General features: G+C 28.9%; 1 protein-coding gene across 13 annotated transcripts in view; it reads right to left on the bottom strand.

Annotated features, from left to right (window-relative positions):
- LOC107451338 (uncharacterized) overlaps nucleotides 1-13,291 on the bottom strand; it is a 140,221-nt gene that overhangs the window by 72,788 nt on the left and 54,142 nt on the right. The window contains exon 1 of one of the 13 annotated variants that reach the window (XM_043051982.3): nucleotides 11,416-11,547. The exons of 9 other annotated variants lie outside the window; for them this stretch is intronic. Coding sequence is in view for 2 of the 4 variants with exons in the window: in XM_071180634.2 (XP_071036735.2) it covers nucleotides 4,143-4,217 (75 nt within the window). In the remaining 2 variants the exon portion in view is untranslated. Of the gene's footprint in view, nucleotides 1-4,142; nucleotides 4,331-11,415; nucleotides 11,548-13,291 lie in introns of those variants that run through there. 3 more of the 13 variants (XM_071180640.2, XM_071180634.2, XM_043051978.3) reach the window with 3 other exon arrangements.

Raw genomic sequence — 13,291 nt, 5'->3', positions numbered from 1 at the left:
AATTTTCCTCATATTAAACATTACTTATTTTTTCTGACATTAAACATTACCGATTTTACTGATATTAAACATTACATATTTTTTCGTGACATTACTTATTCTTTCCAATACTAAGCATTCCTAATATTAAATATTACTAATTTTTCTGATATTAAATATTACTTATTTTCAGATATTAAACATTACTTAGTTTTCTGATACTGTAGGCAACGATATCAGGATTATAAAAAATTTACAGAAAAAAGCATCTTGGGTATGTGTATTAACAGAAACTGTTTGTTTATTGAATTAACTTAAAAAATAGTCAATAAATGTTTATTGATTTATTATTGTTAATACAAATAAAGAGCCAACATGCGTTTTTTTAGAAATAAAATGATAAGCAAATTTTTTAATGCCTGTATATTTTAATAAACAGAATTTAAGTTCAATTTTATTAATTTTCCTTGAAAACGGCTTGTAAAGAAACGAGCAATTTAGACGAAAAGAAATAAAGAACATGCTGTAACTGGCTATCTAAAAAATCTATCCCCCATATCAATAAAAAGAAGAAAAAAATAAAGCAGTGTTTGAAAAGTGTTTTATTTCTGCTAAGTCATTAAGTTCGAAGCAGTAATACTGAAAATGAAATGCTTAACTTTAATCATCTCAGCCTTAACTGAAACCATAACATCAAAATCTTCTAGAGTTCAGGCATTAAATAAAAAGGAAAATTCCAGTAATGGTTATTGCATCAGTGAAATCGATTTTAAATTGCGGTTTTTGAGTCTATTAAAAAAGTCTTATTGAGGTCTAAATGATCGTTTAAAGTATTAACCGAAATGTTCCAAATAAATTGATTTATAAACATTTCAGAAGCAAGACGTATATTATTTCTGTTTAAGTTCAAATCCAAATTTCTAACTTGAATCAAAAATATAAGACTTATAACAATTACTTTTTGAAACTTTGTTCCCCAATGTAATTAGCAATTAAAATTGTAATCTCTACTAATAATGAGTTATAGTTACAATCAATAATGATCCATGATTATCTAATATAGATAATTCTCTTACGTGGCTCCCAAATTTTGGCTGTATTTCTTTTCCGCCGGTGGCAACGTTTGCTTTGTTTTGTTTACGTTACTATTTCTCTTACACGGTGAATCGACTCATGATTGCCGCTAAAAATGTCACATGCCAAATCTAGTTGAGGTGGCTCAACATATAGCGCTTTTAAAAACGGAAACTGAAATAACCAGACAGCATCAGCTGCGGCAATCTCATACTATTAAGCTAGGCAGAAGTGAGTAGTCTTTGTCGATAGAACTCTATTTTAGTATTTTGTAAGTGCTTTTTTTCACGAATTTATATATTACGAATTTATTTGACGATTTTTGATTTATATCACGAATTATACTATAGCACATTTCTAATAGGTTTAACGAATTACGTGTCATTTATTTGAATTCAAATTTATTTTAATGACTTAGTATTTACTAAAAAGATGTATTTTTTTTTTTTAAAAAAAAGTTTTTATATGGATTTCAATGATTGTTTTGAATTCTTAGAATTTTGTGCATTTGCAATGTACCTAAGTTAGTAGCGAGCGAAGCGAGCTTGGTTTGCGAAGTAAACCATATAAGATTGCGTAGCAATTTTCCGGGGTTGGCGAGCGTTAGCGAGCAGGGGGCCCAGCCCACTAGTAAGTAAAAATGCTCTACAATTACACACAATAATCTTCTATGATTACAAATAGCTATGCTTACAACTAATCTTAATTACAATTTTAATCTCGATTGCAAATGCATGTTATCTTAATTAAAACAATCAATTACATTTTTTACAACTCGAATTAAAACCAATTCAATTTTTTTATTTACCATAATCACAAATAAAAAGAAAATATGAATAAATATAGGTTCTTAATAGTTTTAATGTGCAAAATATTAAAAAGGCAGTTGCATGCATTTCTCAGTTTTGAAAAATAAATTTTTATTTATTATCAATATAAGTCAAACAGAAAGTAAATCTATGAGCAGTTCATTAGCATCAAATTTACAGGGAAAAATAATAAAATTATAATTCTTGTTACTAAGTAAATACCATTGTATAACGTAGGATCTATTTACAGTACAGAGTGTTACGGCAACCACTCTGAACTACACTATTTGTTGAACGCCATCTGGTGACAATATAATTAGTCCATCTCCAGCCGCTGAACTGTTGATTTGCATGTCTCTAAGAGCAGTATATTTCTCATTTCATTTTAATTACTATTATCTGTGTATTTCTTTGTGACTGTAATATTTGCTCAGTTTCATGTGATTCAATGAATTAAAGAAAAGTTAGTCAGAATCTTAATTTGTAACATCACCACCAGTTACAATTGAAATTTAAATTAAATTATTATATATTTTAGAACTATATCAATTAAAAAATATTTTTGTAGCAACGTAAATACTATAATTAAAATAAAAACTAATTGAATTTTGAATACTTCCGCATTCCCAAAAGAAAAAATATTTTTTAACTATTGAATAGGAATTTTGCGGAAGGAATTCATATTTAAGATTTAAATGAACAAATAGTAATGCGTAGCAGATAATCCAATATCAATCATTGATAAGTGAGACAATCCGTCATCAGCTCTTACAAAAGATAAAATTCTTCAATTGTATTGGGAAAGATATCATAAATCAAGTGGAATTTTTTTTTTTTTTTTTTTTTTTTTTTTGATAAATTATTTTGAAGAATTTTAGAGAAAGAATTTAAAAAAAAAACACTTATGTAATATATTTATAAAAAGTAAAAGTGATAATTTTTCTTAATATAAAAACTATAATACAAGAAATCTTGATCAAAAAAAGAAATCATAAATTTAGAAAATGGAAAAAGATAATTACTGACAGACGATTAATTTTTTTCAAATGATTATCAAGATATAAAGAGTTTAGAGAAAAATAGTGATAAACCACAATTTCTTCAAATGTGTATTTATGCATCAAACTTTTCTTAGTATTATTTCCAGACGCGTACTTTATAAGTTTCTGAAATTTCCACTAGATCACAGCGAAATAGAGAGAGAAATCTTGTTGGCTACATGGAAATCACGTGATTTATATACCAAATTCGTTCTTTTGAACAATATTAGAACCTTACTAAATATTATATAGCCCTAAACTCTTCATATGCAATACAAAAAAGAATAAAGTCGAGTAATTTAGTTTATATTTAAGTTTCTAATAAAAATTTTTAAATAAAGTGTGCAGCACTAGCTATTCAACTTACTTCTTCAATATTGCTAGCAATTAAAATACGTTTATACTTCAGATATATTATTTTTTAAGTGGTTTTAAAGATTGATACTATGTACTTCAGCTCTAAAATTTCTCCTTTTAAAATTAAATTAAATAGTGTACACAATAAAGGCAAATTGATACTATGTAATATTTTCTCTTAAATTTTTCATATTGAAAATAAATCATTTTGAAAACAAAGATGATTTGATACTATATACTCTCAAATCTCTCGCTTTGAAAATAAATTGAATCATTTTCAAATCAAAGATAATATCCCTTGAATCTATCGCATTGAAAATAAATTAAATCTTTTTCAAAACAGATAAATTGATAAATGATAATATGATTAATAAGATAATATGATTAATAAGATTAATAAGATGATAATAAGATAAATTGATGCTATGTACAATAACTCTTAAATCTCGCGATTTGATAATAATTCGTTTTCCAGCTAAAGATAAATTGATACTATTCAGTGCAGTTATAATATAGCTCGTATGCCAAATTCCTAAAATAGTTTAATACCTCAATAACCTAAAATAACAAAATACCAACAAGAAAAAATATGCAAACAATGAAATCATTAAGGTTACCTTTCTAAAAGAGCGAAAAATCCGAGGCAAAAATAAATAGAAAATAAATTAAATCTTGCTCAAAATAAAGATAAATTGATGCTATGTATATTAACTCTTAAATCTCGAGCTTTGAAAATAATTCGTTTTCAAACTAAAGATAAATTGATGCTATCCACTGCAGTTATAATATAGCTCGCATGCCAAATACCTTGAAAACCTAAAATAGCATAAAATACCAACAAAAAAATATATATATATACAAACAATGAAATCATTAAGGTTACCTTTCTAAAAGAGCGAAATCCGAAGCAAAAATACTCAGATTTTCTTTCTGAAAATCCATAATTCAACTCGAGCATTATCCAGACAAGCTAAATCAAAGTATGACTTCGTTGTGAAATAGAGTTAAAATTTAATGGAAAAAGAACCACAGTTTTATCCGCCAAGTTTTATCACTACGATAACACCTGAGTTACTGACGAAACAAAGAAAAATCACAAGATCTATTTAAATTCACTCGTCTCTTACTGACACCCTTCTCTCCTAAGGAGCTTATGTCGTTATTGTTGTAGCGTATTTGTTATTCGTGTGAATCATCAGATAGAAAATATCTCTTTCATAAACATCGTCAGCGCACAACTTCAAGCGATCCTGATAAATGATATTTCTACTTTGAATTTATTTTTATAATGCTTGAGTAAATATGTGAAACCATTTTTTGTTGGGAGTAATAAGTGTTAAAAAAAATTATTCTTTGATGATAATCAAAACTAACTCTTTGTTTCCTATTTACTGTGCGACAAAAAAAATCCAAAAAAAATTTCAATATCGAAATTGAAACTAATTGTGAAAAATAACTTTTAAAATTTTAAAAGTAATAAAATGATTTTTAAAAAATTTAAGGAGTAATTTACGAAAAAAGAAAAAAAAATCTAAGTTCTTTAAAACTAGAGTTAAAATAGTAAATTTTGTATTTTATGTGATAGGTACAGACGTTTCATAGTCGCCGCCCTTAATATACATATCTTTAGAGTCTTTGTCAAACTTGAAGTAAAAAAAAAAAAACGCATTAAGATCGAATTAAGTAAGGATACACTAACGACATCAGAAGAACTAGTGAAGAAGGCAGAAGGAAAAACATCAAAACGAGTTCGATAAAACAAGTTCTTTCTAATGAAACTAGGGGGTGGCTCAATCATCTTTTAAATCATATCTGTTCTCGCTGGCAATTGAGTGCTTATTTATTAAATTTTTTTTTTTTTTGTTCCGAGAGTTTTTGTTTTTTCCGCGATTAAATATTTCTGTGAGATGTGCGCATACTTTTATATTTACATTTCTGACAAGGTTTCCAAAAACATATTTATTGAAAGAGGTGATTACGGAATACTCTGCATGCATGCAAAATAATTTCGGACTTTTTCTCAAGAAAAAAAAAATCTAGAGGGTAACGTTTACCTGGTAACATTACCCACTGTTTTTTGTGTATTATAGTATTAGTGGTTAACGTTAAACAAAAGTAACATTGCCCATCTATTATTATTAAGTATATTTTAGTACTAGTGGGTAACGTTAACCAAGGTAACATTACCCACTTATTATTATTATGTGCATTATGGTATTAGTGGGTAACATTTACATAGTTAACACTACCCACTTATTATTTATTATGCGTATTTATGCAATAGTGGGTAACTTTAACAAACCTGGATTACAATTCAATGAACTTGAACGAGGTTCATGTCATCAAAAGTGAGTCAGAATTTATATGTTATAGCTAAGTGTCTGACGTCATAAACTGAATTAATTTGAAGAGTTTTATGATTGTTAACAATGACAAACACGTACTAACATGAAAAAAATTCACTTTTTATTAATATAATTAAAAGTTACATTAGAACTGCGTTTAAAGCTAAAGATCCCGACCCCTTCGCTCCCCTACCCTCACGATTGCTTCACAATCTTTTTTCTCTTTTTGGACGACAATCAGATATTTACTTCAAAATTAAAGATTATTTAATTGCAAAATTTTCCTTTTTATTAACACAGATTTGGTTCCACAAATTCAATGCATATTCTAAAGGGATTAATAAACCTAATCATTTTTGTCAAGCTTTATTTTGCAACTCTCTTTTTCAATTTTCGGTTAGTGTAAAAACGTGCTAAATATTGTTCACCAAAGAGATCCTTTAGCAGCAATAAAAAATTAATTCTAAACATTGTTTTAGAATTTTAAATTGCTGTTTTGCATCCATTATCTTAATAGCATACGTTGATTGAACATAGTATAGTATAAATTTTATAATTTATTTTGCAGTTCATTAATTGTTAAATGGTAACAGAGTACCTTTGTAATAAAATTTTGCATCAGAGTATTGTGTCATGCGTTCACTTTTAGTTTTAAGACTTTAATAATAATCAAATTCAAAAACATAGTAATAACAGAGAATAATACTTAGAAGAGTTGATAAAAAATATTGCTGATAAGTATCGTCAAATACGGGATTATTAAATAATTTGCCGGTAAATACCGTAATAACTGCAATTTTATTTATGCTGATGACAGTCTGTTTATACTTTCTTTGTTTATGGATAATCAATCATACCATGTGATTTTTCTGTCAAATGAGAAGGAAGTGATAAGACAAATAAATTTTCATGATCTGTACCGAATTAAATTAGTACATATTTAAGTAGCATTCGTTTAAAATTCTGTTCTCTATACATAGCTACGGAAATTTATAAATAAGTTTACTTTTTTGTGGTTTCTTCCAACAAAAAAAAATGCTTTACTACTATTAATGCTTTACTACTAATGCTTTACTACTGTAATTCTTAAGAAAGTCGTGAGAAAAAAAACATATCAAAATAGTTTAAATTTTAAGCCAATAAATATTAGGCTACAATGAAAAATACAGTGACATGCATTCAACACAGTAACTTAACACTCCCTAAAAACCCATTTCCAAGTACTACATTCATTTTCAGTTTCCAAACTAAAATATAAAAACGCAAGTGGAGAAAAAAAGGAAGGCAATTCCGACCAAAAATATCGTAATTGCTGTTTGACACGTGCAAAATTGGCGAGAAAAATAACAGTTAACACGATTCTGGAGCCTGGCGCGATAAAATATTTTCAGCATCCCTCAGGAATAAAAGAACCTAATAACAATTCTAAACGATTCATCTCCTTGAAGCCCACTTGGCAAAATGCCAGAGATGGAGTGAAGGGGATGCGGGGGATACGCCCCTGCCTTAATCCTGAAAACATCAAATGAAGATGGTCTCAATTTTCTCTGACCATTTCGGGTCGCATGATTTTTTTTTTTTTTTCTCTTTCAGAAACTGAAGTAGCTAAAATGGAGACGATTAGGATGTGTGTTAACTCCTCCCTGATTTTTCTCTGTTTTTATTCAATCATTTTTTTTTTATTCTGTAGATCGTAAGTATCAACTTGAGAAGATGATTCTAGTTAGATAATTGAGATAACAGGGTATTTTCTCGGGAAGTGCCATCCAGTGATATGGCACCGATTAATTGGGAGAATTAACGCGCATGTCCTGATGTTGAGGAGATAAGCTACAATGAAACTGTTTACTGTATCTCTCTCTTAGACTGTTGATGCTCAGTTAAATTTATGCATTTAATATTTTATATGTGTTCATCAGCTATTAATAACAACAAAAATCTTTGCAATTTATTTTCAACAATTATTAATAACTTCTTTGTTAAAGCTTACAAACAATCAATTAAAAAAATGAATTTTATAAATTAATTATGAATTTTCTATTTTTCGTGTTATTCGCTATACAGAAAAAAAAATTTTTTTTTCAAAAGTACATTTGTTCCAACAGACAAGTAAACACTACAGCAGAGCCGAATGCGGCTATACTGCTCGAAGTTTAAGGTACATCTTACACAACATTAATTTTTATTTTATAACCGTCGTTGAGCAGCCGACCCAGTTTTTTGGGCTTAAGACTAATAATGTTCAACTCCATAGCCTTGTAATTTTGAACCAATCCAGAAGACAAGGTAACTCCTGGATCAATACCCCCAGAGGTATGATTTGTTATGGGAACATGGAGGACTTTAAGACTCGACAGAATTAACGTGGATCAGTCACCGTTTACTACACGGGGAGTCTTCGGCCGAGAGTCTTCGGGGATCGAACCCATGACCTCTTGGACATGAGCCCAGTACCCTACCACCTAGGCTATATAAAAATTAAAAACGTTGTAACACAATCAAAGATAATAGAATATAAATAATAAAACCTAGGTGCCTAGTGGGAAAATTAAAGGGCCTATGAGAAACACCCTGAAAGAAAACAATAATTTATTTTTACTCATAATGAATAATACTAAGCTAGCTTGTATTATCCTTGACATTGTGACTCAACAAAACTAAAAAAAAAATGTTTATCCCTAGAAAATATTTGTTCGAAACGGATTCGTCAATTACGCTGAGGTTTCCCGTAATATCTATGACTCATCAACAAATATACGAAGGTCAAAACGTAAAATTAATTTCCAGAGTTTAAATAAAGAGAAAAGTACGTTTCATCACATCTTGTATTTTACTTCCTCTCCCCCCCCCCATCCTCAAAATGAAGTGAATTACCCGGATTTCTAGCTTGAAAAGACTTCAACAAATAGTCATCCTTGTTTGACGGCCACGGTCAGTTAAACGATGAATAAATAACTAATTTCCAGCAATAAACCTGTGTACGTAAAAAACACTCGTTTGTATTCAGTTTCAAGGTCGGCATGTTATTTGAAGGACGTTGTCTCCATGTGGGTGAAGGAAAATGAAAGGTATTATCGGGTCATCTTATCACTTATCTCTCTGCTTCTCTGAATTTATGGTGTTTCCTTTGAAATCTTATGATGTATTGTTATTTGACATTGTTTTAATGTGTATTAATGAAATCCTTTTTTTTTTTTTACCCCTTAATATATAACTTCTTAAAATTCGTAGCTCTGAGAAGCTCTTTTACAGCTGTTTCAAACGAAGTATTTTTGTATTATCGTTTTACAATATTATTTTAAAACATGCTGAAAGAGATGAAATAATTTATTTACCTTAGAAGTTGTAAGAATATTAAAGTTCCGATGGCATCACAGTAAATTTGAAATAAACTGCTTTGGAAGTAACAATATACAACTTTTTTTAAATTAGATTTATCGTGAACTATTCCAACGATTGAGCTTAAATTGTGTATTTTGCCTTGTAAAATTGCATTCTAAATTAATGTAATACAATGTAAACCTTCCCATTCAACTTTTTACGACCATTATTGAATAAAATAATAATAATTCTAATATTTGCTACAAGTTATTACATTTTTGCTTGGAATTCTCTTTGGATAAACAAATTTTATAATTGTGTGTAAAAAATTTTCAATTCGCTTTAAAATTCTCGAGATATAGCGAAATACGCAAAAAGTAAATTAACATTAACAGGTCTAAACTTTGGAATACTCTCTTGACTTAACTATGGGGACTATATTTCCCAGGTTGAGGCTATGCTCTATATTTGGAGGGTCAGAAATCCGCATCTATCATACAAAAAAAAATTTGTTTATTCATAGAAATATCATTTTTGTGTCTGATATCGTAACTTAAAATAACATTTGCACTAATTAATTAGCATATTTGAGAGCTACTCGCATATTTGAGATAGCTCCTTGAACAATTAGATTCCTAGAACGTGAAGATCCGATCGTTAGATCAAAAGTTATTCAGGGTGGTCCGTTTATTTATTTTTAGGGCTGTACACATCTGATCATTATAATTATTATGACCACAAATGTCATTAAAAATGGAGTTAAAGCTTAAAAATAAAATTTGAAATATGATTTATAAAATGTATTGCCTTGTTGACCGGCTAGCATATGTTTGTATAAAATAGTGTGACATGTGACTAGAGAGGAATAGAGGGCTATGGTGAAGCGTGGCACTTTGTGACAAAAGGGAGGTTAAGAATATTGAAAAATAATTTGAAAAGTTATTATTAAGGCCCGGATTTTGATGACATTTGCATTTTTTTGCATTTTTTGCATTTTTGGACATTTTTTGTCTTTTAGAGCATTTTTTTTTTAGATTTATAGGGCATTTTTCTTTAAATTTGTGGGCGTATTTTGCATTTTAATGCATTTTTTAAAGTTTTTTGTTAATTTTTCCAATTTTTATTATTTTTTATCAATTTTCATTATTACACTGGCTTCCAAACAATGAAGAAAATCTATAGGATATTAACAGGTGAAGCAAAATCTTTTCAAATTGAAGAAGAATTGTCAGTAAGTGAGACCGTCTTTTTCAAGTACACGCCTATAACATCAGTAGACGTTGAAAGAAGCTTCTGCAGGAATGAAAATTTACTTTCAGACAAGAGACGCTCGTTTACATTTCAAATTATCGAAAAACATTTAATAATCCAATGTAATTCTGATATTTAGTAATATTATGAGATGGAAGTTGTTATATCCATTAAAGTTTCTATACAAAATAAAAATATTTTGGTGTCAATATATTTTCCTTTTTTTGTTATTTTAGGATATAAAACATATTTTTCAAACTTTAATGAGCGTAGAACAAGTATTGCATTGTTTTATATTTTTTAAATGACTCATAATAACTTTAAAGAGCAAAACATTTTTTAATTCAATATTTTTACTTTATTTAAGGCTTTTTTTGCGCAATTTTTGCATTTTTAAGGACATTTTTTGCCCCTTTCAAGGGCATTTTTTGTACTTTTTAAGGGCAGTAGTTGAGATTTTTTAGGTCATCAAAATCCGGGCTCTAGTTATTATGTTTCCTGCTGAAGTATTTTGAATCAATCCGAAACAGTGAAATTTTGAAAGCTGTATTTTAGAATTTCAAGGGATTTTTTTTTCAGACATACCAATAGAATTCTGAAATAGGAACTTTTAGAAAATTAGTTTAGTATTATACTATACGTTTGTTTGACTTTTTTAAAGTACAAAATATTTTTGAAAAATAAACTATTTGAGGCATTTTTAGAACCGTCCCAAAAAAAGGACTTTTGCGTCTTAATACTTAACTTTTCAAACAATATAATTTTATTCATCTTTATATTTCAAAGTAACAATACAATAAATAATAAAAAATATCAAAAACTCTCATCACAAATAATTTAAAACTCTAACGAAAAAACATTACCTACATCAGTTTATAATTCGCAGAACGATCCAAGATCGAGAAATTTCCGCAAGAATGATTTTGTTCCTTTATTTTATTTCTAACGCTACGCTATTTTTAGGAATATAATTTAAAAATAAAAAATGCAATAACTTATAATAATATTAAAACTATCCTCATAAATTATACAGAAAACTCATTAAAAAACTTTCAATGCTTTACAATGCGAAGATCGATTTAAGTAAGAATTTTTTAGCAAAAATGACTTTGCTCATATTCGAGCAAATTTAATTGAACTTCTTTACCACTGTGCTATGATTTAAAAATGCAATAAATTATAATGACATTAAAACACGAATACAGATATCGAATAGAACAACAACAAAAAAAAACTTACATTGCCTTACAATTCGAAGAACGATCTGAGCAAGAACAAAAATGATATTGCTCATTTTGGAGCAATTCCGGGAAGTTTTAGTGACACCCTCAATCAAAGACTTACCAAGGCTACATGACGTTAAACTTAGATGATGATTTTGAACTTTGAACTGCAGCGATAAAATTTGTGGAATAAGGCGAATGTTGTCAATACGAAGTGATGGAAATGGGTTGAGTAACTTGGAACAACAAACCATTAACCTCAGCTGTTTTTACGTCCATCAGAAATAGTGCTTTTATATTTATGAATGATATTTACAGTCAAGTGAGTTTCATTAAGTAATTTTTAAAATGGTTTTTAAAGATTCCGCTTTTTTTCTCTCTCTTGAAGAGAAAAGAATTTTTTAGCCTGCAAATTTACATAAAGAAACCTTCAAATCAAACTGAAAACAATGACACGCTATTTGGAAAACTAAAGTGATAGTTAAACTTGCTTGTTCATGAAGCATGTTATTTTGTTGTAATATAAATATATTTATTCAGAGACAGTATGTTTGTGTGTCTGAATTTGTAACTTTATCAGGATGTGTCTCTGCGTTTGAGTTCGTATATGAAATGAATATATTGTGTGTGACTTTGCAATTAAGAGTCTCGTTGTGTCGTATTTATTTCTACGTTAAATGAAATGTGTTTTAATGTCAGATTTTGTAATATAAATAAAGTCTGTTTTTCGTATCTGATTATGCAACTTAAATTTAAGTACGCATACTGACCAAAGAGTTAGACTAATATTTTCTTAGATCTTTTTTTACACGAATAACAGCCCGTATCCGTAAAGGTACCGATTCGGCAAATTTCTGGAGTGCCTTTATGTTCAGAGAATACCATGCAGAGACTTCCAGATCCATTAAATTTCATGGAAGAAGTGATTGCTGCCGGAAGTGCCTTTGCGAATTTACTAAACAGTTTTGTTTGGTTTAAATCTGGATTTTGCAGTGACCAAGAAAGGTGTTAAAAGACAGATTGATGTTTATAGAACCAATTCTGTCTAGGTGTTGCATGGCTTTTACTTCACCCTTGAGCAAAACAGATTGGCAAAACATGTTTCACATCATGATAACTAACATCAGACCCAATATTCGGAAGTAGCGAGCTACATGTAGCGGAACTACAGTGTAGACGGTACTTATTGTCGTAGTTTGTACTTATTAAAAATGCTACTTATGTAAAATGCTACTTACGTAGTGTGCTACTTATTAAGAAAAATTAGTGCAGTGAGTAGTGTGATTTAAAAAAGTAGTTTGCAGAGTATACTGGTTACTACCTTTTTTAGTTTAGTAAAGAAACAAGAAGTAAAAAATCTGCAAGTCATCGGTGAAAAATTGAAAAATTTGTCTCTTTAATAAGGAAAAACACTGCTTAATGTCTGCAAAAGTATACGCTTTTTTTCGCACTTACACACGTCAATACAATTTTGATTTTAACTTTTACACATGCCAGCTATCAAATTATAAAAAATTTAAAAATAACTTATTTGTGAATTTTTTATCCGTTTTTCGCATAGAAAGGCAAAAAATAAAGAATTTTTAAATTTAAGCATTTTTAGATAGTTTAATTTAAGAATATTTATGTTTTTTCGCCACCACAAACCTAACTAACAATCAAAAAAATAAAATTTTGAACTGGAGTTCGAAATTCTATACAGCACAACTAAAGACAGTTATGAAGGATAGAGAAGTTACGAAATTTGCAAGTCTATCGGTTAAAAAACAAACAAAAAATTGTGCCTTTGAGAAGGAAACACACTACTTTAGGCTTGCAAATGCATTTTCTCACACTTACACCCGTGTGAAGTTCTCGTGGTCTTCCTCTTCATGTAACGCAAATACGGGTTA

Source organism: Parasteatoda tepidariorum, chromosome 8, assembly GCF_982258835.1.
Source record: "Parasteatoda tepidariorum strain Cologne lab strain chromosome 8, Ptep-v5.0, whole genome shotgun sequence".
NCBI lineage: Eukaryota > Metazoa > Arthropoda > Arachnida > Araneae > Theridiidae > Parasteatoda > Parasteatoda tepidariorum.
Note: the sequence above shows the minus strand (reverse complement) of the source record. Positions and strands in the feature narration are given on the sequence as shown.